The 25807-nt window shown below is 41.5% G+C and overlaps 2 protein-coding genes across 2 annotated transcripts in view; one reads left to right on the top strand and one right to left on the bottom strand.

Moving 5' to 3' along the window:
* The window catches only part of mtbp (MDM2 binding protein), a 35325-nt gene extending 17955 nt beyond the window's left edge, over positions 1 to 17370 (bottom strand). The window contains exons 1-12 of the mRNA XM_056234398.1: positions 17035 to 17370; positions 16829 to 16909; positions 16665 to 16738; positions 15974 to 16116; positions 15715 to 15773; positions 15435 to 15576; positions 15188 to 15302; positions 10836 to 10958; positions 2206 to 2300; positions 1291 to 1357; positions 978 to 1095; positions 608 to 778 (exon numbers count right to left, since the gene is read on the bottom strand). Coding sequence (XP_056090373.1) covers positions 608 to 778; positions 978 to 1095; positions 1291 to 1357; positions 2206 to 2300; positions 10836 to 10958; positions 15188 to 15302; positions 15435 to 15576; positions 15715 to 15773; positions 15974 to 16116; positions 16665 to 16738; positions 16829 to 16909; positions 17035 to 17098 — 1252 coding nt within the window. The 5' untranslated portion in view covers positions 17099 to 17370. The remainder of the gene's footprint in view (positions 1 to 607; positions 779 to 977; positions 1096 to 1290; positions 1358 to 2205; positions 2301 to 10835; positions 10959 to 15187; positions 15303 to 15434; positions 15577 to 15714; positions 15774 to 15973; positions 16117 to 16664; positions 16739 to 16828; positions 16910 to 17034) is intronic.
* Positions 17371 to 17401: 31 nt separating this feature from the next.
* The window catches only part of mrpl13 (mitochondrial ribosomal protein L13), a 28429-nt gene continuing 20023 nt past the window's right edge, over positions 17402 to 25807 (top strand). The window contains exons 1-4 of the mRNA XM_056234399.1: positions 17402 to 17555; positions 18204 to 18327; positions 21691 to 21784; positions 22013 to 22073. Coding sequence (XP_056090374.1) covers positions 17529 to 17555; positions 18204 to 18327; positions 21691 to 21784; positions 22013 to 22073 — 306 coding nt within the window. The 5' untranslated portion in view covers positions 17402 to 17528. The remainder of the gene's footprint in view (positions 17556 to 18203; positions 18328 to 21690; positions 21785 to 22012; positions 22074 to 25807) is intronic.

Raw genomic sequence — 25807 nt, 5'->3', positions numbered from 1 at the left:
ATCTAGGGGAAAATATATATATTTTAGGAGGAGACAGGCATACCAAAAATGTCCTACATCCTTATATTCCAGAGTTTGTTTACTTGGAAATTTGTCCAGGACTAAATGTCTTCGTTTGCTCTATCGAATAAAATACGGACTTGATAAGGTCTGAAGCCTTGTATACAAAACTGCTGTTTTTGACAGAAACATGATGGTTTATTTGTGTTTATATGGAAAATAAGACTATAAGTCTGTGGCTGTATTCTTTTCAATCCAGCGTTTTCAAAAATCACATTAATGAGAAAAAGTAATGTATTCTACATTTATGAACACTGCAGTTCTGGTCTTATTGGAGTATAATGTCTCCTCTGTATCATCTTTCTTAGTGTCGTCCAGGTGGCCTCAGCTGCTGCTGTGATAGATGAGACTGTTGTATGGGGTTTAATTTGACTCTAATAAATGCGGTTCTTGAATGCCAAGGGGCCCAACTTACTTTGGAAGAACTGTATTAGTTTTCTCAATCAAGAGTACACATTGATTTAGAACTATGCTCAAAGGCGTACTATTGCATTTGTGCATATCCATGCTGACATCGGCTGTGCATTTAAAAGATTGGTGATCATACCTGAGGAAGGCGGAACTTTTTCCCTGATGAGGGCATTGAGCGTTGCCAGGGCAGCGGCTCCATTGATCTGATTGGCCATGTGTATCATTCGAGCTGTGCAACCTCCTGACTCCGCCCCCTGCACCAAGAAGAGGTAGTGGCCTCTCTCACCTTTTACCTCCACATTAGGCACTGGAAGGATGAAGAGTTAATAGCCCACTAGCAAATACACAGGAATACAAGTAACTGCAGCATATAAATGTCAGCATATAATTTAACAACGTGTGATATGAGCGCTGGGCGGCACATTCACATGTGCATGGTACAATTATACATATTAAGAGCCTTCAGAACAAAGTGTAAGGCTGTTTTTATTAAACACTGCTCATACCAGGTAAGTCCTTGGGACGTTTGGACATGAAGTCTCTCCATTTACAGGAGCTGAGCTGGGAGGCTGCTGGGAAAGTCTCAGTGCTTATCACGCAGGACAGAGAAAACAAAGCTCCCACCTGCAACAGGAGACACTTCTTATCATTGTCACCCCAGTGTTCCAGCTATGGGAAATATGTTGTTGGTTGCAAGTTATCAATATCCGACCATCAGTCTCAAAGGACTTTGACAGCTTTGGCTACTTCTCATTCGGGGAGAGTATATATCTAGCCTGAAGACAATAATTGGAGATAATCGTGTTGGTGACGGCCTACCTCTCCTCGCAATGTGCAGAGCTGGTCCAAGAGTAGCTTAGCTTTGACAGATTTGGAAGCCAATCCACTGTGGAAGCACGTCAAGGTGTAAACAATACAGAGGAAAATGACAGCAGAGTTTACAGTAAACAGTCATGAGGAACATGCCATCTCAACTGCGTGACATTGAGAGAAACTTGGTGCAGTTAGTAAATGGTTAATTTCTTATTATCAATGTTGAAAACGGCTGTGCTGCATTATATTTTTGTGGAAACCATGGTGCATTTTATTTCAGGGTTCTTTCATTGAAAGTTGAAAAGAACAGCAATTATCTAAAAAATATAAATCTTTTGTAACATAAATGTCTTTACTTTCCCTTTTGATCAATTGCATCCTTTCTGAATAAATTATATATATAGTAAGTATACTAACCCCTTACAATTGAAAGATCTTTTTTATACTTTTTAAGTCACTTTGGATCAATTGCATAACGTGAAATAGATTATTACGCATCATTAATTTTTAAGGCTTTCTGAACATCAACCAAATTCTTATAAATATAGCATACATTGGAATAAATCATGCAGTACCATATACAGGCACCACCTCTAAAAAATAAATATCATTGGTTATTTAAACAGAGAGGCAAATCAGTGACCTATTTTTCAGATGCATTTGTGAGAGAAATGATATTCATTCTGATTAGTTCGTTTACGCATAAGAGAAGACTAGGTCTTCCATACAGTAATTTGAAGAGGCAAATCATTACACATCTGAAAGAAAGAAATATTCAAATCATTTATATATATTATATATTTTATGCAGTTAGAGTTATGTGTATTGGTAAGATATACTTTTAAGGAGTGTCAGCCACCTTTGCATCCTCCAACTGACTGCAAGGCTTATGGATAAAATGCAACTAAAAATGAAAGATACAGTTCAAACTCTGTGCTGGAATGAAGGAGAATCGGGAGATCTGTGACTCTGACCAGCTGAATCAGTTCCAACAAAGGCTGGTAACACTGAAATACCTAAAACACACGAAAACCAGAAATGCAACTTAGAGTTGTAAAATATTTATGTTCAGAGAGAAATTAACATTTTGTGTCTTGTCTTTGGAAGCTGTAGCAGAGTCACAGTCTTTAAAAAATAAATGAATAAATAAAAAACATTATACACCGGCATGTGCTAGGGATTGTAGATTGTCAGGTCATAGTAATGCATTATTTAAAACAAAGGAAAAGCAGAAAGAAAGGGAAAAATATTAGATGACCAAGCAGTTTCAACCAAGCAAAGGGTTGTGTGACCAACAGATTAAAGTGTTACTGGCTGTGACAGCAGCTGGCAAATGAGAAGAAACAAAAATGGCTCTTCACGGTTTATTTGCCATTAGGGGAGTAACAGTTAAAGCTGTTTTGGGGCCGCTGGGTGCTTGTGCCCCTGAGTGTTGAAACAAGATCAGCTTTGTGCTCAGGCAGGACTAAACCAAGGCTTTTGGGCTGGAAAATGAGAGACTGAGAGGGAGTTGGCAACATTTCTAACTCTTTATCAGCTCTTTCAGCTTCATACAAGAGAAGCCGAGCAAAGAAAGAGGAAGTCAATCTGAGGAGATCTGCTCCATTATTCAGTAGTTCTGGGCCCACAGAAAAGACAAGCGCGACGCAACATGGTGAAATTAGTTCAAAGCTACATTTTAAGTAGTCTTAAAAATACTATTCCAAATCCCTTAAGAGTTATGAGATTGAAAGGAAAGGATTGTGATGATAACATCATGTTAACAATTATGAGCAAGTTAAAAAGGTCCACCATGGTGGATATATTTGCTTTACGTTATTTACATGTAGGAGCGAGGAAGAAACATTATGCGTATGAAAATACAAACCAACACGGTTTCGTTTTTTATGACATCCAAGCAGCATCACAACTCTCTGTATTAATAGGGAATTCAACTGGCTGTTTTATGATGGATTTGGCTCAGAATCCATTTTATAATATTAGTTCTCTTACGAGAGGTTCTCTCGTATTGCGTAAGCTAGCTTACGCTGCGGGGAAAGATTCATCTTTGCTGAGAAATTGAAGCCAAAAAATTATTTCATAATTTTGTATCCATACACAACGCAGTTCCTCTGCGGCAGACCTAGAGCGGGCTAGCTAGCAGCTCATTGGTTCGCTCAGAGAGAACTGCTTAAGCCTATGGGAGAGCGGGGCTGAACCCGCTTCCAATGAGAGGCGCCCGCGCGCTCATTGCGTCATGACCCGCCAGAATGGGCGTGGCCATGGTGTATATAAGGAGCTCTCCCAGGCTTATATGTTCATTCATTTCATCTTCAGCAAGCTGCACGCTTCTGCTGTTCCTGAGAAAAGCCATCGCCGTCGAAGAAGGCATCCTCTAGCGAGCTCAAGGACCCTGAAGAAGCCGGCCGTCTTCGCCACCTTCAGCCGCCCTGCAAGCTAGGCCATCCGACGATTGTATCCTTTTCTCTATATCTAAAAGAGCCGAGCGTCTTTTTAAAGATGTCTCGTTTTTCCTGCGGCTCTTGCCGCGCTCGTCTCGAGGACGGAGACCGCCATGTCATCTGCGCTCTCTGCTTGGGACTCGAGCATGCAGAACTCGCCCTCGCTGATGGAGGATGCGACTTCTGTGAAAGCCTGCCGTTATCGTCCCTGCGGGCACGACTTCTGGCAGTGAAAACCGCTCCCGCGCCGCCTATTCTCTCGCCGCGTAAAAAGAAACGCCGCTCTCAAAGGCCGCCGGAGCCCCCAGCGGAAACATGCGGGCCGCCGCCGCCGCCTCCCGCTTCCCGCTCTCCCTCCCCGCCCCTGCCGGACATTCAGTTGCCGCCGAGTGGCCGCTCTGTTGTTTCCGATGACGCCGCGGAGGAGAAGGACTCCTGTTCACTGCTCGCTTCTGACAGTGAAGACTGGTCATCTCTCGGATCCGCGAGAGAGTCGACGGGGACCCGCGCCGGGATAGAAGAGGAGCTGATGCGCCTCCTCTCACAGGCCGTCGAACGCCTCGGTCTCGAGTGGTCTCCTCCACCCGAGCAGGCCCCGAACCGAATGGACGGTAGCTTTTTTCATCGGCGCTCGACCCCCGCGTGCACCCGGGCCGCTCCATTCCTGCCTGAACTTCACGCAGAGCTGACAAAATCCTGGAATGCACCGCTCTCGGCTAGAAATCGCTCCGATATATCCGCCTCGCTGCGCTCGGTGGACGGAGCCGCCGAGAAAGGCTATGCAGCCATGCCGCCCGTCGAGGACTTGGTCGCCACGCACCTCTGCCCGCCCTCCGCTAGATGGCGTTCTTCACCCACGCTTCCTTCGAAAGCTTGCAGAGCGACCTCGAGCTTTCATGCTCGCGCTTACGCCGCCGCCGGTCAGGCCGCCGCTGCGCTTCACTCTATGTCTGTCCTCCAAGTGTTACAGAGCGATATTCTCCGTGAATGGGCCGAAGGCGGTAGAAAACCCCCCCCCGCCGTCACGGATTTGAGAAGTGCTACGGATCTCGCCCTTCGCGCCACTAAAGCCGCCGCACAAGCTCTGGGGAAATGCATGGCCAGCCTTTGTGTTGCTGAGAGACACTTATGGCTCACGCTCGCCGACATGGGAGATTCTGAGCGCGCCGCGTTTCTCAACGCGCCCCTCTCCCCGACGGGCCTGTTTGGATCTGCCGTCACGGGAATCGTCGATCGCTTTTCTGAAGTACAGAAAGCTACTCAGGCGATGAACTTGTTTCTACCCCGCCGCGCTAGCTCTTCAGCGGGCCGCTCTCACGAGCCCTCCGCCAGAGCCCCATCACAGCGCCCCCCTCCGCAGACTCAAACAGCTCAGCGCAGTCAGAGCGGCCGCCCTCGCCCTCGCTCTCGCTCTGACAGCCGCCGCAGACCGCCGCCCCCCCGTGGCCCGCGACCTAAGATCACGCTGAAGCCTGATCATCAGAAGTCTGCCTAACAATGTCAAGAAAACGACGGTGCTCTCCCGCTGCGGCCGGACCGCCGTCAAAGCTTCGCCCTCTGCCAGTCCCCGTTATTTCGCCGACTGCTGTAGTGTTGACCGCCACAAACAAGCCGGTGTCCTAGCCCGCTTGCGAGCGACAAAAAGCCGTTTTTACGGCTACCCAGAGAAATCTCAAAAAGAGAAATTTTGCCAGTTGTGTAGAAAATGTGCCCACAATCATGTGTTCACCCATACACACAAGCATAACATATCCCGTGTCTCTATCAGAGCCCCATCACATGAAACGGGCACAGCCCGCTCTAATATCAGAGAACATAAACACGCCCACGAGCTCGTGCACGTGTCCCCTCTCTGCTCGCTCTGTGTCACGGCCCATAGACTCCTCTCTGAGTGCAAATCCCGTTGCCACACACATTCAAAGCGCGCCCACACACTGTGTCCAGCCCGCTATGTGCAGCAATCAGGGCAATACAGCCATTCGGCCACTAGCCGCATGCTCCAAAGCGTGGGAAGCCATTCCAGGCATTTCCCCGTGGGTGTTAAGCATTATAAAGAACGGCTACCTGCTACAGTTTCGCCGCCGCCCGCCTCGTGCGCGCGCGCAGCTCGAATCTTCTGTCAGCCCGCTGGCCGCCGGCACGCTCCGCTCAGAAATTGCGACGCTGTTGCAAAAGGGCGCGATAGAGAGAGTCCCGCCATCTATGACCGAGTCGGGGTTTTACGGCCGTTATTTTCTGGTTCCCAAGAAAGACGGCGGCCTCAGACCGATCTTAGATCTCAGGTCTTTGAACAAAGCGCTCATGAAGAGACCGTTCAAGATGCTCACTACCAGGAAACTCCTCGCGCAGGTGCGCCAGGGGGACTGGTTCATATCTCTAGACCTGAAAGACGCCTATTTTCAGATCCAGATAAATCCCCGTCACAGGCCATTCTTACGTTTCGCCTTCGAGGGTCTTGTTTATCAATACGCCGTTCTCCCGTTCGGCTTATCTCTGGCGCCCCGTACATTCACGAAGTGCATGGATACGGCGCTCGCCCCCCTGCGAAGCCAGGGGCTGCGCATTCTGAATTATCTGGACGACTGGCTGATTTTGGCCCAATCACAGACGGAGCTTCTGTCGCACCGCGCAGTTCTCCTCGACCATTTGGAAACGCTGGGCCTCTCTGTCAACTGGACAAAGAGCTCCCTTCATCCCAGTCAATCGATTTCCTTCCTAGGAATAGATTTGGACTCGATCACGATGACGGCTCGCCTGTCTACACAGCGCGCGCGCAGTGTTCAGCGTCTAGCCGCCTCGTTCCAGATGGGCACCCGCAGGCCTCTGAAAACTTTTCAGAGGATGCTGGGTTACATGGCCTCAGCCTCCGCTGTACTTCAGTTGGGCCTTCTGCACATGCGCCCGCTTCAGTTCTGGTTGAACAGCCGTGTACCCCACCGCGCGTGGAACACGGGCCGCCAGCTGATCAAGGTTACGCAAACGTGTCTCACGGCGCTGCAGCCATGGACAGTAGCAGAATGGTTTCGTCTAGGCGTCACGATGGGGACCTTTTTCCTGCCGAAAAGTCATCTCGACAGATGCATCCAACACGGGTTGGGGTGCAGTCTGCGAGGGCTCACCGGCCTTCGGCCACTGGTCGATTCAGGAAAGCCCATTACACATAAACTGTCTGGAAATGCTGGCGGTCGAGAACGCGCTCTCGCACTTTCTCCCGCGCTTCCAGGGACACCACGTCCTGATCCGTTCGGACAATATGGCCGTGGTCTCCTATCTCAACCGTCAGGGCGGTGTCAGATCCAGAAATCTCTGTCTACTGACGCACCGCATTCTAGTTTGGTCTCAGAGCCGCCTGCTCTCGCTCAGAGCGACGCACGTGCCGGGCCATCTGAACGACGGTCCAGACATACTGTCCAGGAACCTCATCTCCACAGGAGAATGGTCCCTGAACTCACAGACGGTCCAGTTACTGTGGCGACTATTCGGCAGAGCAGAAGTAGACCTCTTCGCGTCAGAAGAGAACGCTCACTGCCCAATATATTTCTCGAAGAGCGAGGACGCGCTAGCCCAGGAATGGCCTCGCCGCCCGCTCTATGCATTCCCTCCGATCGCTCTGTTACCACAGGTAATTCAGAGGATCAGGGACACACGCCACTCGGTGCTCCTCATAGCCCCGCGTTGGGAGAGTCAGAATTGGGTTCCGGAGCTCACGCAGCTGTCACAGACAGCCCCGTGGCCCATCCCAGTCAGAGCAGATCTCCTCTCTCAAGCTCGCGGCACGATCTGGCACCCCCATCCACAGCGCTGGGCGCTACATGCATGGGTGATCAACGACTATTCGTTGATTTGCCAGAGGGAGTAAGAAACACTATCATACAGGCTAGAGCACCTTCCACGAGAAGGCTCTATGCGTCTAAATGGTCTGTGTTCTCAAAATGGTGCACCGACAAACAGCTGGACCCACGGTCGTGCGAGGTGCCGTCTTTGCTTGTTTTCCTTCAAGAGATGCTGGACAAGGGCAGGTCCCCCTCCACTCTCAAGGTTTATGTGGCAGCCGTCGCGGCGTTCGCGGAACCCCGACGCGCTCAGTCATTGGGCAAAGACGAGTTAGTCATCCGCTTCCTCAGGGGAGCTAAGAGGATGAACCCTCCGCGGCCCCCGTCGGTTCCGGTTTGGGATCTTTCTATAGTCCTTGAAGCTATGAAAGCACCCCCGTTCGAACCGCTCGAGTCTGTGGATCTGAAATACCTCTCGCTCAAAACCGTTTTCCTGACGGCTCTGTCCTCAGTTAAACGCGTTGGGGATCTTCACGCGCTCTCATCCAGCGCCGCGTGTCTTGAGTTTGGACCGAATGATTCGATTGTCATTCTCAAACCTAGGCATGGCTATGTCCCGAAGGCGATTGGTACCCCGTTCAGGGCTCAGATTATCTCCCTATCGGCTCTGCCTTCATCCGATAGTGAGCGCGATGCCAATCTCCTTTGTCCGGTGCGGGCTCTGAGATTGTACACTACGCGCGCTGCCGCGTTCAGACGCGCTGAGCAGCTTTTCGTGTCGTTTGGGGGGCGCACCAAGGGTCTGGCCGCCTCAAAACAGACACTGTCTAGATGGATAGTGGACGCTATCGCCTCTGCTTACGCATCTAAATGCCTGCCCTGCCCTCTGGGCATCAGGGCGCACTCCACTAGAGGCATGGCCTCATCGTGGGCATGGTCCTGTGGAATTTCCGTTCATGACATTTGTGTGGCCGCGGGATGGGCCTCCCCGTCCACTTTTGTCAGGTTTTATAACTTGGAAGTTCCCGCCTTGCAGGCAAAATTACTAGCTGTCTGACGAACAGCTCTCTAAGAAGCTGCATTTCTGGAGGTCCCTCACAACCGGTTCGCCCCTTGTGCTCTCCTGTAATGCTTATACACTTCATGTGCCCGCTCTGCTGGCCCCATACATGCTTATGTGTACACTTCATGAGCCCGCTCTGCGGCCTCTTTGTACATTCACTCCACGTTAAAAAATTCCCCCGGTATATCCCTGGGTTTTTTCATGAGTGGATTCGTAGCGCGCACGGCGTTGGCCAGGTGTTCCCGCAGCGTAAGCTAGCTTACGCAATACGAGAGAACCTCTCGTAAGAGAACGAATCGGTTACCTAACGTAACCTCGGTTCTCTCTAGAAGAGGGAACGAGTATTGCGTTCCCGGCCGTGCTTGCGCTACTAGCGTTTCGCTTCACGCTGAAATAAATCAACATATAAGCCTGGGAGAGCTCCTTATATACACCATGGCCACGCCCATTCTGGCGGGTCATGACGCAATGAGCGCGCGGGCGCCTCTCATTGGAAGCGGGTTCAGCCCCGCTCTCCCATAGGCTTAAGCAGTTCTCTCTGAGCGAACCAATGAGCTGCTAGCTAGCCCGCTCTAGGTCTGCCGCAGAGGAACTGCGTTGTGTATGGATACAAAATTATGAAATAATTTTTTGGCTTCAATTACTCAGCAAAGATGAATCTTTCCCCGCAGCGTAAGCTAGCTTACGCAATACTCGTTCCCTCTTCTAGAGAGAACCGAGGTTACGTTAGGTAACCGATTCGTTTTACTGCGGCTAAAATCTTTTTGGTCAGCAAAAAAAATGAGAAAAGAATGAAATGAGATAAAGTACATCCTTTGTTAAGTATTTAATTCACCAGATTATCCAAAAACTTGTCATTACTACAATAACATGTGAAAAATATTAAACATTTTTTTTGAATTTCCAAAAAAAACTATATTGTAATACAGAGGCCCCAAAAAGTTTTTGGACACACTTAAAAATAAGTGAATGTCACTTACTTTCAAGCAAACCTACTTCAAGCAAAGCATTTCACAAAAGAAGTTTGTATCAAATGATAAAAAAAAATATTGTTCAAAGTTAAGACAAAGTATTTGTACACTTTGTGGTGTCAAACGTTAGGTCTTCACTTTTGATGAGAAAATCATTTTGATTGCAGATGCCATTTGGTTTGATATTTTATACCGCAAGGACAATTAACTTGTGACCTTTTTTATGTCCACTGCATATACTGTTACCGTGATGTAAAATTACAGAATTTGGTCATACCGCCCACCCCTCAGTGGGATCATCTATTTTTCGGTTTCTGTTATAAAAAGGAAGAGGTTTAGAAAGTGTTATTTCCACTCTTCTGATTTACATTACAGTATTAGTGCTTGTAGTTACTGGAACAGCTCTGAATAAATGTCCAGTGCTGTCATCTCTCATCAGACGTACGGTTGTGGTGGCAGATGGGAGGTAATGTCTTACTCACTATGATACAGGGGAGAGCAGCATTTTCACATTGATTGCGGTGCCAATAACAATAATAAAGCTCATAAGTTCTGCGGGCGCAAAATAAAAAAGTTAATGGTACTAATCATCATAGAGGCAGTGAATGTACAGCACGAGCCCTGTGTAAACAGACTGTGGGGTGCAATCGGCTCCGTTGGAGGAGCTGAAGTCTCCGCTAATGCCACTGTGATTAATCTAGAGTGGAAAACTCATTACGATTACATTCCACACTCTCACTTTTATGACAGAACCAGAGTGTAAGAGATGCAGAGAGAGAGCAGGAAAAAGCCAACATACAATTTTAGAGCGCCTCTTTCACAGGGCCACAAATGCACTGGATAATTTCAGTCATCCTGTGAAACAATCTTCACTAGGACTGTTTGATATTAAATATTAAAAGCTTCATATGAGAGCTCACTCCCATTTCCCTCAGTGGAAAAACTGTTATGGGTTGTACTGACTCGAAATGTGCCAGAAGAATCACAAATGTGGTTTACAAACATTATTTGTTTGACATTATTCCTTTATATTCCAAAACTAAAGGATATTCCAAAACTTATATTCCCCCCCCCCCCCCATAATAGTGACAACTGGGCTAATAGAGGCCCACCAAGCTGTCCCTACTTTTTAGGATTGTTTGGTGGGGTATAGTAGAATTATGAAACATTACGTACAAGAGTCAAGACTGGAGCAGAATTCTGAATTAGTGTCAAATACAAACATTTTAAGCATTCTGAAAACACACAAAACTGAGTAATTCTAAGAATCCATTCACATCTGGGCTAAAATGAAGCTGCTCACCTCATGCTGAAGTTTATGATCAGTGTGGCATTGCGGGTCAGTGTGAGGATACAGCGCATCACTCCAGTGATTTCTCCTCAGAGCTCTCAGACAGAAACCCTCAAACTTCAGCTCTGAGACAAACTAAGAATAACACAACAAAGCAATTTAGAATGGTATGAAGAGAGGCTTACAAGTGTCAGTCAGAAGAGTCTATACTTCACAACAATACTTGTCCTGTTTAACACAAGAGGGACAGAAACTAATTTTTGCTCAAGCACTTTCTTGGAATTGACAAATTCGTCACATGCTTCAGTCTAAGAAAATGCAAAAACATGAGCTAATGGAGATTTTAGTTCTCAGAGTGTGAGCAGCCAGCAGCCACAATCCAAATTGATTGAACTGGAAATCCAAACTCAAAACCCTGAACATGAATGATCTTTGTACATAATTAGGTTAATTTCCTGTATTAAAGCCAATAATTCACTTCAGGCTGGCCCAATAGAACCAGACTCAAATCTTTACTGGTCCTGATGCGTTTCCTTGACCAAAGCACACACTCTTCTGTATAACAGCTCTCTTCCCGCTTAGAGGCAAAATTTCCCTGCTCAGAATTTCCCTGAATCAAAATGTTTTCTTTACATCGGCCACACTTACTAAGTCTTTCCACCTTTGTCTTTATAGTTTCAGAAATTAGCAGGAGTTTGTTCTCTCACAGCCTATTTCTTGCAAGTGTTCGCCCTCTGCTGGACAAAAGGAATTTTGCAGTTGGTCTTTGGATCTGTTCATTAAAGGTGGACCGTGTATTTTTTTTTTGTTAAAGCACTTTTTTCTTCTATCCCAGGATAATTTTCCGACAATTATGAGAAGGCAGTTAGTAGGTAGATCTCTAAATTAAAACCAGTTATTTTAAGCAGTTATTATATACTATTGTAGTATTAATTAAAATTTTGAATTCGTTTTTATTTTTATATTTCCATTTAACTTTAAATTATTTTAATATCAGTATAGTTTAGTATTTTTATTACTTCACCTTCAACTTATTTTATTTCTAATCTAATCAAATGTTTATATTTTATTTCAGATTTAATAAAACAATATTTTTGCAAGTCCATCTGATGACTAAAGTGGCACAGAAATTACACACTTCAGTTTTGACCTCATGAACCACTTCATTTTATTATAGACCTTAAAACTAAAAAGCAACCTCCTCAGGGGGATACCCCACTGTGAAATCGTCCCACTAATTGACCTTTCGCCGGCCCCTCCCCCAAAACGGCCATTGTCCAATCACACATCATAGCAACTGTTACTATGTGAGCAGGTCCGTCAAACATTGACTCCAAGCAATATGGTGAAGCGGTGCACCCATAGATATCCATAATAAAGGCTAGATGTCTCGTCCGCGCTGGAAGTCCACAAGTCCGGAGTGTGCCATTTGGGACAGTGCCATTGTGTTTTAATGGTGCATGTACTTTTTAAATAACCATAACTTGGTAAATTTTCTACCGATTTTCAAACGGTTTGGTTTGTTATAAACGTCAGAGATGTAGTTATGACACTGCATACTTATGAATAATAAGTGTATAAATAAATAATCATCCAGAATTATAGCCACATTAATAACGTTTGTAAGAAACCAAACCGTTTGTAAATCCGTCAAGATTTCAACTCACAGTACCTGCTTGAGAAGGTTGTAATCAGTTGTAGTGGTTGTTGTCGTGCAATAACAGACCACTAGATGGCGCAATTGAAGAATCAGAATTGAGTATTGCAGGGAGCCGTGTAAAAATATTAATGAATGATGCATGCTTCTTCTGCACTAAGCATGGACAAGTTTGTGAAAGGACTGCCAGTGCCAGGTAAATGTAAAGCAGACGATGAATCTACTTCAAATGGTCACAACTACCAAAACAACATGTCTACACTAAATGCGAGTGGCGCAACGCGATAAACGCAAAAAGCACCCATTATAATTAGTGATGCAGTCTATAAGGCGCAACATGACAAAATTGACAGTAAACCGTTCTATTTTTGACATATTCCAAGCGTTCACGCAACTTCTGACAAAAAGAACAAATGGATATTCAATGTTCGCTTTGTCCAGTGTGGATAGCCTCAAGACAAGGAAATATGACGAGGCATATCTCGCCTTCGGTTTCACCAGTACATCACTGGGTAATGAAGAGAGACCACAGTGTGTTGTGTGCCTCAAAATATTAGCTTCTGACAGTATGTAGCTGAACATGTTAGAGACTTCACATCACAAACAGAAAGAGAAGTTGTAGTAGTACCGGATTTAGTAGGCAAAAGTTTGGGCACCACAGGACTAAGAATTTGTACAACAGTATAAAGTAGTGTTGTCAAAAATATTGATATTTCGATACGTATCGATATAGCTCAGACAGTATCAAACAGTACTAAATTAAATTATTTTGTGTGGCTTATATCACTTAAATGGTCAAATACACACAAAATTATGTCAAAATGCCTGTCTTGACGAGTATTCAGGTAAAAACAGTCCGTTTTGGAACGTTAACAGTTGAGAAAGAAAACGCATGTTGTGTAACAGTGTATAGGCCTATGTCACGAAAAAATTGAAGACCGGAAGTACGTCTTTTAGAAGGGATACGGCTCTTCCGGTTAGCTTTTTACAATGGCAGAGTCCGATAGATACCGCTGGACCAAGTGGCTAGAGCTATAACAACACTTGTACCCTTTCCTCAGTGTTTACGTTTCCACTTGAGAGTTTCCACATCGTCATATGTGACTTCAGGCAGGTTGCGGAGAGATTTGGTCCACAGCGTTGGACCATTTTCTTTAATCTTCTGTAAGCGCAACGGAGCAACTGTGTCTAAAGTGCTGGAAAAGAGAGAGTTAAAAGTTTTTGTCGCAATATCGAGTTCTTCTAAGCTATCTGGGATGCTGAGATGATGAAACTGATCAGGAAGATTATTAATAAAGCAATCTTTAGTGGCAGAAGTGATATGTCTAACATATTTGTAACACAGAGTCGGCTTTGCAGCCTTGGATAAATGAAGTTTACACGAGACTAGATAATGATCTGAGATGTCATCGCTCTCCTGCAGAATTTCAACGGCATCAACATCTTTTCCATGTGATAATATTAGATCTAGAGTATGATTACGACAATGAGTAGGTCCTGACACGTGTTGTCTAACTCCAATAGAGTTAAGAATATCTTTAAAGGCCAAATACCATTCCCAATGCATCTTTTTCGTTATCTACCGTACATGTATATTAAAATCACCAACAATTAGGACTTTATCTGCAGCTGGTACTAACTCTGATACAAAGTCAGCAAATTCTTTGATAATATGGCAGTATATTAGGGCAGACGAGACATGGACCTGTCGGGTGAAGGGCCCCCTTCTCCAGACTGGCTCATGAAACACCGTCTTCTTAAACGCACCACACAGCAAAGGTTGCAAACATCACCCGCCTAGACAATTATTTAGGGTAGCTGGGCAAGAATGTTGCATGGGGGCTAAGACCCACTCCCAACTGGCCCACACCCTGGCTTTTTAACGCACAACACAAGATGGGATACACCTCATAATTAAAATGAATGTTGCAAATGTATGGTAATGACAACAAGGTAATAACAAGAAATAATGTGTATAAGAAAAAAAAAAAGATTTTTTTTTTTTTACACATTACTGTTAATAATGATGATACTTTTGAATCTAATATTGGCATAATAGAATGGATAAACATTATAATAAACATATGGCTAACCAAAAATTACAATAATAATAATAATGACAATATTTGAAAGAAACAAACAATATGGAGACTGGTCATGTCAGTTGTGTCAGTTATGATTGTTTCTGTTTTATTTTTATTTATTTTTTTTCTGTTTTGTTTTCTTGTTTTGTTTTAGTTTTTGCTAACATCAGGTGTAAATCTTCTCATGAGTACTGAGAGTATTGAACTTAGGGGTAGGCGCACATAAGCTTCCTTGCTTCAGCCTACCCCTTTTGAGCTTCCATTATTGTGTAATCTTAAGACTTCTGTAACGAACATGATTGTGAACAGCTCAAATAAATAAATAAATATTCTATTGTCTTAATTTGTGTTATCGTTTGCAATATGCTTGTTTGTTCTTATTTTATTAATGACTTTTTTTTGTACGTTTAAAGTTTCAAATAAAGCCATCCTGTGCTGTGTTAATGCTATTGCAACAAAATTACCCAAATTATCAAAAAATTATGAGATAAAGATATATGTATCTCTTTATGATATGACAGTAGATATGGCAGTTTTCCCCATAGTATCGAAAATCGATATTTTTCAAGGTATCGTATCGAAGTTAGAAACTCCAGTATCGTGACAACACTAGTACAAAGTACCTTTTTCTCTCTAATGTGAAGTCCACCTCTCCAGATCTCCCTCCCATCCACACAGCTTTCAATCACTGATGGAGAACATAAGCGGGCGTCCAAGTACATGGCTGCTTTCTGCCACCTTTACAGTGCAGAAACAAGAGAAACAGAGACATTATACACAAGAAAACTCATACACATAGAGGACAGGCCTATTATTTCTAAAATAAAACAACAGTGATGAAGAATATTACTGAAGAGTATTAGATTTTACCCTGCACTATGTTCAGTGACCATGATCATCTGTCCAGAGTGCCACGCCCTCATGTGCTTCAAAGAGCCAATCACAGGCAACATATCCTTTAACCCCGCCTCCTCGCCCACACATAGCACAATAACATCCAGCAAAGACTTCCCTGCCATCAAGAACAAACATTACATCAATACAATACAACAAAGTACTCTCCAAAAGCACATCTATGGTGTAAAAACAGTAACATCATGCCAAAAATGTATAATGCCTTTATAAACCATTTAGTGTTAAAAAATAGTACCTGGATGAGGAAGTTTGTCTGTTAATTGATGAAGTCCTTCAGCAGCCTCTTCAAAGAGTCTAAAATGTTAGTCAATCATCATTGAAATAAAAAACACAGAGATTAAATTAAGGCATCAAGGAAAGCGAATGTAGATAAACAGATGATAAAACAGCTCATGATTGGTATCAAATTATTAGTGAAACATGGGTGATTCTTTGGTCCTATAAGATTGTTTGAGATATTATGGGGCGACAACAGTATCAATCAGAACTCTCACTCTGCATGGGACGGGTTCTCTGTGAGCACGCTCTGTTCCTCTTGCTCCTGAAGGGCAGCGATACAACTGTCTAGAGCAGACGGCTCTGATTCCTCACTGTCACTGCGCTGGGAACACAGTTCCTCCCACTCTGAGCTGCACCACTGGAAATACACAGTAAAGAGTGTGTGCGGATGCACTATAACAGGGGTTTTCAATCTATTAGATGCCATGGACAACCAAATATGATAATTCTTATGCAAGAGACCCCATTTTAATTTATGTATTTTAATGTTTAAAGAAACAATTTAAACAGGTATCCTATACACTATATTAAATTAAAATATTATTTGGAAAATATTTCGTTTCTACACACTTCGGTACTTTTTTGTTAGATGTAGTATAGCCTAATATTTATTTTAATCACATTTTTTATTATATACTCGTTTTAATATATATAAATCTGTTTATTTATTTGAATCGTTATTATTATTTATGTATTTACATCAAATTTCTATTTATTTACTAGCTTATTTAAATCCATTTATTTTTAGACTTAACATTTCCATGGATCCCCTTGAACCCCAGTTTGAAAATACTATACTACTACACTATACTACATTATCACTTTGTAATCTAGTTTGTTCCAACCAATTTATAAGACTTGTAATCAATTTAATGTGAAAGAATCAAATATGCATATGTTAATTACCTGTGTTGTACCATAACTGGCTTGAACGGCAAAGTACCATCTCTGTGGAGCAGGACTACCACTCAGAGAGCAAGCTAAATAGATTTAAACAAACACAAAGTCAAACTTCACACTAAACCGGGTGAAAATGGAGTGGCAAATGTGGTTATAATTAATAAACCTACCTGGAAATAGAGGAACTCGTGTTGAACTCGAACCATAAATACTTTTGAGGTTATCAAACACTTTTTTTGTTTCATCAACACCTACAATAAAATCAATACGTGTCAAAACAGCAACAGATAGTCAAAGCTGAGCTTTTGAAAATGACGTTGCTAACGTTAGTTCCGATACATGCCATTATTTTATCATCATTAAATAAGCCTCTTACCGTTGAAAGAGCAATCTCTCTTCGGCTCTAGATTGATTATTACAACTAGCACGTATCTGTCCATAGCTGTATGCTGCTGTGTTCATATAAAATAAGTCAATGCTTACTTGTTACAGAACGAGACAGACTTCAGCACAAAAACAAATTTACGCGCGTTCACAATCAACACGGACGTTTCAAGATGACGCTACGATGACGCGCGCGCTCCCAAAAAATACAGTCGGTAGGAACAGATTAAAACACGCTTATAAATAACAATACGTGGTGATGGTGGCTAATTAAACGTTACATTATATAATTATATATTTATTGTTATTTGAATTACATAAGCAAAATAAAATATTTTATCTTAGAGCATAAATTCATGGATATAGAAATAGGAACGACATATTTAGCCTATTGGTTGTGGGGGACGAAAATTGCTGCTGTACTACTACAGCCACATTGAGGTCAAATTTCTAATGTTGTAATTTTTTTTCTAATGCTTTTGTAAGATGTCTAGTTTTTCTAGATCAGCCCAGGTAAGCTGTTGTTGCTTTCTGTCATACTGGTCCGCTGTCATTTATAAAGATACTGCGCTGTCAGCCGATGCTTAAATGCTTCTTGAATAGAAAGCGTAATGTTTATATCGAGCTTGTGATTCAACAAGCGTATGGTCAAAGAGATAACGTTATGTCTAATGTTTGCGTATGTAGTAGTACCTATTGGATCTATTTGGATATCTTCATAAATTAGATCTCTGTAGTGTAGCGTTCATGGAAATGAGTGAGGGTAGATGAGTGTCATAAATGTGTGCTGCTAAAGCATCAGGTGACAGGATAAGGAGACAGACAGTTTACCTAAAAATGAAAAGCATTATTTCTCGCCTTCATGTTGTTTCAAGTCCGTGTGATTTTGTTTATTCTGTGGGTCACAAAAGAAAATATCTTTTGGGAAGGTTATGATGTTATGTTCATCATTTCATCTTATTTTCCATTCAATGAAAGTGAACTCTGTGACTGACGAACCTGTCATCCTGCATAAAATGTTACTCGGACGATAGATGCCATAAGGATTAATCTTATTTCAATTGAACTATTATTAGCTATAGGGAACTAATTATGTTCAGTAAACAAAAAAACAAAAAAACAGCTTGCATTGGATAAATGATTTTCTCTTTTTTCCACAAGCAATGGGCGACCTTTGCAAGATCCTGGTTCCTAATAGATGGTAGGATGCAGCCTCCAGGAAAGATCGCCTCTATGTGCTCAGTGCGGCTTCAAGGGAAGCATAAACCCATTTACCATCCACTGAGTGAGTAAATCTGACTACTAAAACAAATGAAAGTCTCTCTTATGGCAAGCCATTTTTACTTCTATTCATTCCCAGATAATTCTTAAAGGGTTAGTTCACCTAAAAATTAAAATTCTGTCAGTAATTACTCACCCTCATGTTGTTCCAACCCCGTAAGACTTTCGTTCATCTTCGGAACATAATTTAATAAAAAATATCTTAATTTGTGTTCCGAAGATGAACAAAGTCTTAAGGGGTTGGAACAACATGAGGGTGAGTAATTACTGACAGAATTTTCATTTTTGGGTGAACTAACCATAGGAACTAACCCTTTAATTTCAACAATGACGTCATCACTCGCAGAAATACAAATCCTTGATATCAACACGTACATTTTCACTGGTTAAAAAAGCTTATTCTTGATATCAGGAATTAGATTTCTACTAGTAATAATGGCAATTTTTGATATCAGGAATTACATTTCCACTAGTAAAAAAATGTTTGGCTAATTCTTGATATCAAGAACAAACACAAAGTCAAACTTCACACTAAAACTAGTGAAAATGGAGTGGAAAATGAGGTTATAACTTATAATTAATAAACCTACCTGGAAATAGAGGAACTCATAATAATAATAATTCATTACATTTATATAGCACTTTTCTCTGTACTCAAAGCGCTTTACATAGAAGGGGTAATCTCCTCAACCACCACCAATGTGCAGCATCCACCTGGATGATGCGACGGCAGCCATATTGCGCCAGAACGCCCACCACACACCAGCTTACTGGTGGAGAGGAGACCGAGTGATGAAGCCAATTAGTGTGTATATATATATATATATATATGGGGATGATTAGGAAGCCATGATGGACAGAGGCCACTGGGCAAATTTGGTCAATTTTTAAAGACCACAGAGGGTCAGGACCTCAGTTTAACGTCTCATCCGAAGTACGGGCGTGTTAAACTTGAGGCAGAAATATTTTTGAGGTTATCAAACACTTTTTTTGTTTCATCAACCCCTACAATAAAATCAATATGTGTGTCAAAACAGCAAAAATAGTCAAAGCTGAGCTTTTAAAAAATGACGTAATTCCGATACATGACATTATTTTATCCTCAACGTCATCACTCGCAGAAATACGAATTCTTGATATCAAGAATTCAATTTCAACTAGTACAAACTATAATTCTTGATATCTGTAATTGGATTATCAATAGTTATTCCTGATATCAAGAATACATTTTAGTGAAAATTTAATGGTTGATAATATCACAAATTCATATCCTGGACATGAATAAAAGCCAAAACGGCTCGCCATACTTTCTCTTTACGTCCCAGCTCAGGTAATACATGGCAGCGCCGATTCAATAATTGTGGCCATCTGAGAATGTGTAGTCGCCCAATGGCCACAAGATGGAAGTAAACGATCACGTTTTAAAATAGTGGCAGTGCTGCTCTATGCAACCAAAACAGGTCGAGTCGAGCAGTGTTATTTTAGCATCATTGAGATACTATTATAGTTATTTTCTTGTATTCTTTACTTTAATTTTAGTTAGTGTTAGTTACATTATGTTTTGTGTTTTTCTCATTTTTCTCATTTTTAAAAATGTCTATATATTTTTTTCTTAATTTTTATTTTATTTTAGGTTATTTTAGTACGTCAAGTTAAACTAAATCAAAATGAGAATGTTGCTTTGGCAACTAGCTTGTACAGTACATGAGTGTGTATATATATATATATATATATATATATATACACTGTATATATGTACTGTATTTTTATGTTACATTTGTTTGTCTTAACAGACACAGACAGTGATCTACAATTATGGTAATTTATGTAACACGAAAGACTGAATCTTTAATCAGAATGTTTAAATTGTAAGAGTGCTGCAAAACTATACTCTGAAGCTGACAGCTGTGATCAAGATTTATGCTCACACATTCATGACAGGAATTACAGTTCTTCCCTTGATCTGAATGTGAAAAGCTGCTCGTGTGGCAGCTAATTCCAGAGAGATGTAAGGTGTCCTAACTTCTGACTCCGACAGCCTCTGGAATTGATCCATTAGTCTGGAGCTGCACACTCACTCACAGACTGAGAACACCCTCCTCCGCTCCCACCCTGCTGATGGTGCTTCCTTCCTGAGACATGCTGGGAGTTTTTAATGAAACTTTCACTCTCAGATAGATGAATGAGCATAACGGGGCAAGAGATGAAAATTCCAGGCTGTGCAGTTATTCTGCTGGAGGAAGGAGGGGCCGGGTTTTCATTTACTGGGTTTAAAGGAATAGTTTTTTTTGGCTAGAATTTTTTTTTCAGTTGCTCAGTTACACCTGTGTGTACATATTAAATAACAATTCAGTGTTACATTGGATTCATGTAGCTCCTGTTTTTCATCTTATTTCAAAAACATGGATGCTCCCATTAAGAGGTCCCTAAAGGTTTGCTGCCATCGCATTGGAGATTTTAGGTCTTGACTCAAGGATTTTGTATACATAATTTATTTGCCAATGATTTCAAATAAATATAATAATGTCATGATGCCAAATTTCCGGTAGCCAATAAAAGGTACCAGTGAAATGCTACAATATTCAATGACAATCTCATTATCGGGCAAAAACTATATGCAGTTGAACCTACTCTTTTATTATTAATAATAATAATAATAATAATAAAGGGAGATTCGTTAAAAGTTGATTGGAACTTCTTAATTAATGCCCTGATGGTGGAAATGATCATTTTTAATGCTTTAGCTATTTTATACAGCCACTTTCTATTTTGTGAGGCTCAACAATCTTTTGCTGCACATCAGAACTATATTCTTTGGTTTTACTCATTGTGATGGATGATTAAGGGACTTTGGCCTTTGTGTTATACTTCTGTGAAATGGCTGGACAATTTCAGGTTCCTAGTCACTCTGGTGTGCTAAAAATGTAAATATACTATATGGGAATATACTTGAGATACTTTCCTTTTTTTTTTTACTTAGAGTTTCTAGGGGTGTCAATAATTGTGCCCAACGTGTTTTAGAGAACTTTTATTTCATAAATTCCCACTTTCAATCCTTTAACTTCAATGAAATATCTTTTTTTTTTTAAATGAAAGATCAAAAGGATAAACAATACAGATTTATTTTCACAGCCATCTTTGATCATATTTACCAGGGGTGCCAATAATTCTGACCATTACGGTATTTATATTGATAATGGTAATAAATTAAAACAATGTAATTATATAATGCATGGTTAGCTGTTAAGTTACAGGACATTTGACAACATTACATTTTACTATTGCAAAGTGTTTCCTCAGCAGGGGCTAATATCAAGAGTTCAAGCTGAATGTGCAGATTTATCACATACATATGTCTTGTTCCCAGGTGATATTGGAGATCATGTGGTGGTCATGAACACCAGACACATCGCCTTCTCTGGAAATAAATGGGAACAGAAAGTGTATTCGTCTCACACTGGGTAAACTGAGCTCTCTCTCCTGTGTGTTTTTTTTTATTTTTATTATCTTTCATTTATGCCCTGCTCTTGGCTGTTTTTTCTTTGTGCTGACAAGAAAAAAAAAAGGAAATTTGAGATCAGAACCACTTCAACCACATGATTTACTGTATGCATGCTGCATGTAATAGAAACAATATGCTGCTTTCCAAAATGTTTGGACTGTGACTTCTCTACTTTTTCATCCCACAGTTACCCTGGATCATTCAAACAGCTCACTGCAGCCCAAATGCACAAAAAAGACCCAACAGCTGTAAGTATCCTTCCCTAAATGTGACTTTTGAACTGGACATTTCTCTGTGACAAATTAAATTATGCAGGGATTTTTACAATAACAGCATGTCAGTATCCCCATGTCACTCACAAACCTGCCACTGGTTCAAACCTGTTCATAATTTAATTCAAATTGCTTGCACCTTGGAGGGAGGTGAAAATCGACTTCATTTATTAATTTATGTAAATGATGCCCAAATGTTTTTTAATAATTGCAGATAGTGGCAGTTGCAGAGCAAAATATTCTCTCACAATCAGCATGACACACATTTGAATAATAAATGCAGAACAAACCCCATATTGCTCAGTTCTCCATCCTTCTTTTAGTGCTTATCTCTCCTACTCTTTTCCCAGTCTTTCCTTCTCCCAACTAAGAAATAGTTTTCTCAACATCGGAGTGCTCTTTCAAGGCTCAAACACCTCAACGTTATTAAAACAGCCGTCTTTCCTGGTCTGTCTGCTTTTAATATACACCTCTACAAGTGCCACCTGCCGCTGACGCGCCTGGATTGAAAAACAGCCCTCGCTGTGAATCACGCCCTCCTGTTTTTGAAGAAAAACAAATCTCAGGCAGCTTTAAATCTTCTCGCTATATTTGCGTTGAATGAGGATGGCACTCGATGCAGCTGAAGTGCTCTGTACTCTGTTGAAACATTATTTTTCAAAGTTTTAAATGAAACAATGATTATTTGAGATCGTTTTACAAGAAAATACGATTTCAGTACTGCTACTTCAAAATGTCATGTTTATTTCAATGTGTTACTTTTATGATGATATTCCAAGAGATGTGGCATGGTGGTTATCGCACATTTTTCTTACACATGCAGGTGATAAAAGTTTGAGTCTGGCTTGTGATTGTGTAATTCTCTACTATGTTGAGGAAGGAAAAGCCCGAAAATAATATTAAAAGTATTTTTCATCACTGTAGTGGGGAAAATATATCTGTGCGTATTAGTTGCCAATGCATTTCTTAAATTGGACCACATTCTTTCTTTTTTCAACTTTATTGTGAGATGCAGAGTGCATATCCCATCTCTCTCTGCTGTTGTTCACCTCCTGAAAGTAACCTTGACCGTTACTTCCCACTGTGACAGACATTCAGAGCCCATCCATAGTCCAGGCACACAAGCTGTTGACCCTGTTTGGGTTTTTTCCTGTGGGCCGTAACTGATAACGCACCTGAAGAAGAGTAGTTGTGTGTAGGTGCTGCACTCAAAGTCAAATTGAGCCGGCTGCCGCCCTCCAGCGCTCTGCTCATTCTCTGTCATTAACAAGATGAATGCTCTACTTGGGCTGAGTTATTCCAGTCGAGGGTGGAATGTATCAGAGATAATTGTGGATAATGATCAGAGGAAGGTGACGGAGTTGTGAAGAGCGATTACTCCCTCATACAGCTTTCATCCATCAAACATCTACCCGTCAGAAGAGAGAGAAAAAAAATCCCTGATTAATGTCTTGATGAAAGAATGATGGGGTTGGTGGATGGTTGGATGACGGGTTAAAAATGGCCACTCACTTGTGAATTCATTTGATTTGGTAGCAAAGGGACTTTTTATTTTTTATTTTATTTTTAACCATTGAAGTGACTGCATTTGATTAGAATATTTGAATTTCAAATTTGACAGACATGATTGGCTTTTACTTTTTGGTTGTGTAAAAATACCACCTCACAAAAACATCATGTCAAGTCACCTTTATTTATATAGCGTTTTTTACAATTCAGATTGTATTAAAGCAGCTTCACAGTGATAACATGAAAATAATACAACAAAGTTTGTTTCTAGAAGAAAATTGCGTCATCGTCCACCGGAAGTAAGGCAGATCGATAATATTGTTGGATATTAAATGTCCCCAACTAAGCAAGCCAAAAGCCAAGGCAACAGTGGCAAGGAACCAAAACTCCATCAGGTGACAGAATGGAGAAAAAAACCTTGGGAGAAACCAGACTCTATGGGGTTAGAATTCGGTCACAATTCTGCACGCGCAAGATCACATTTTGAGCGCGCAAAAGGGCATTTCGCACGCGCGTGAACTGAGTTTTGCGGAGAAATGTTCGTCTCGCAGATAAGAAAATATTTCGAGCGAACGAAAATCAATTTTGCATTTAAAATAAGTATTTGGATGTGCGCAGACGTTCTCTTTCGCATGTGCAAAGTTTCACTTTCTTGCTCCTCTCATACCAGCCATAAGCGCTCTCGAAGCGCAGACGGCTCGCGTGCTCAACACAAGCCAGCGTTACAATATGCCATAATTCCAGCCAATCAGAGATGAGGCTGCTAAATTCTGATTGGCTGGCTTGAAAACCAATCACAAGACTTCCTGCAGCTGTGGACAAGGAAAAATACATGGTGGAAGATATTTGTTTAATTTGTTTAATGGATTGAACACTTCAATTTAAGTTCAAGTAAACAAAAACATTCACAGCAGATATGTTCTGTAAAAACAACTATCATACTAAAAAAATATACTGTATTTTCTTATATACTATTTTAGGATGGATAGTGTGCACATATGCAGGCTTGTTCCCCTCACTGCAAAAAAAAAAAAGAAAGAAAGACATGGGGTAACAATGCAAATATATAACTGTAAGTGAAAATCTTGGGTGTGTGACCCACAAGACTTCTATATAATTACTCGCATAATTAGATTTTAATTTTTTTGCAGTGAGGGGAACAAGCCTGCATCCAAATGTGCACATATCCATCCTAAAATTATATATATAAGAAAATACAGTATATTTTTTTTAGTATGATATTTCTTTTTACATGACATCTGCTGTGAATGTTTTTGTTTAAATAATTCCAAGGATATGAAGTAGATTGATTATTATTTTAACGTTATTACATTGCATTTCTACGTTTATTTGATGGCTTTTTTTATTCTGATGTGAGTGATGTACCGTTTTTACACACTTATTTCATTAAAAGGGGAAAAGTCTGTCCATCTTCATTTCTGAAAATGTGTAACATTTGAGACCCCAGCTCGGTCACATTCATATTTCACTAATGTTAATTACATAACTTGCAGTTCAGAAAGAAGTTAGAACTACCTCTTGAGGTGTAGCAAACACTGGGTCATGCCAAACAGTAGCCTAATAGTACGATTTGATTTTGATTAAAAATAAGCTAAAGAAAATTAGCTTAAAATAAACTGTGGTCGTCGAGTGGTAGACAATTGAACTTAAATAGAAGTGTTCAAGCCATTAAACAAATAAAACATCAACATCTTCCACCATGTATTTTTCCTTGTCCACAGTCGGTGATGCAGGGAGTCTTGTGATTGGTTTTCAAGCCAGCCAATCAGAATTTAGCAGCCTCATCTCTGATTGGCTGGAATTATGGCATATTGTAACGCTGGCTTGTGTTGAGCACGCGAGCCGTCTGCGCTTCGAGAGCGCTTATGGCTGGTATGAGAGGAGCAAGAAAGTGAAACTTTGCACATGCGAAAGAGAACGTCTGCGCACATCCAAATACTTATTTTAAATGCAAAATTGATTTTCGTTCGCTCGAAATATTTTCTTATCTGCGAGACGAACATTTCTCCGCAAAACTCAGTTCACGCGCGTGCGAAATGCCCTTTTGCGCGCTCAAAATGTGATCTTGCGCGCGCAGAATTGTGACCGAAATCTAATCCCATACTCCTCTGGCCAACGAACGGACAGTGTATGATTATGATCCAGGCAGCATTACAGGTCAGAAGTCAGATTGGATCAGA

Source organism: Rhinichthys klamathensis, unplaced genomic scaffold, assembly GCF_029890125.1.
Source record: "Rhinichthys klamathensis goyatoka isolate OS25496 unplaced genomic scaffold, OSU_Roscu_1.1 h1tg000395l_1, whole genome shotgun sequence".
Classification (NCBI taxonomy): Eukaryota; Metazoa; Chordata; class Actinopteri; order Cypriniformes; family Leuciscidae; genus Rhinichthys; species Rhinichthys klamathensis.
The sequence above is the reverse complement of the archived record's forward strand: the minus strand, read 5'-3'. Positions and strand labels throughout refer to the sequence as shown.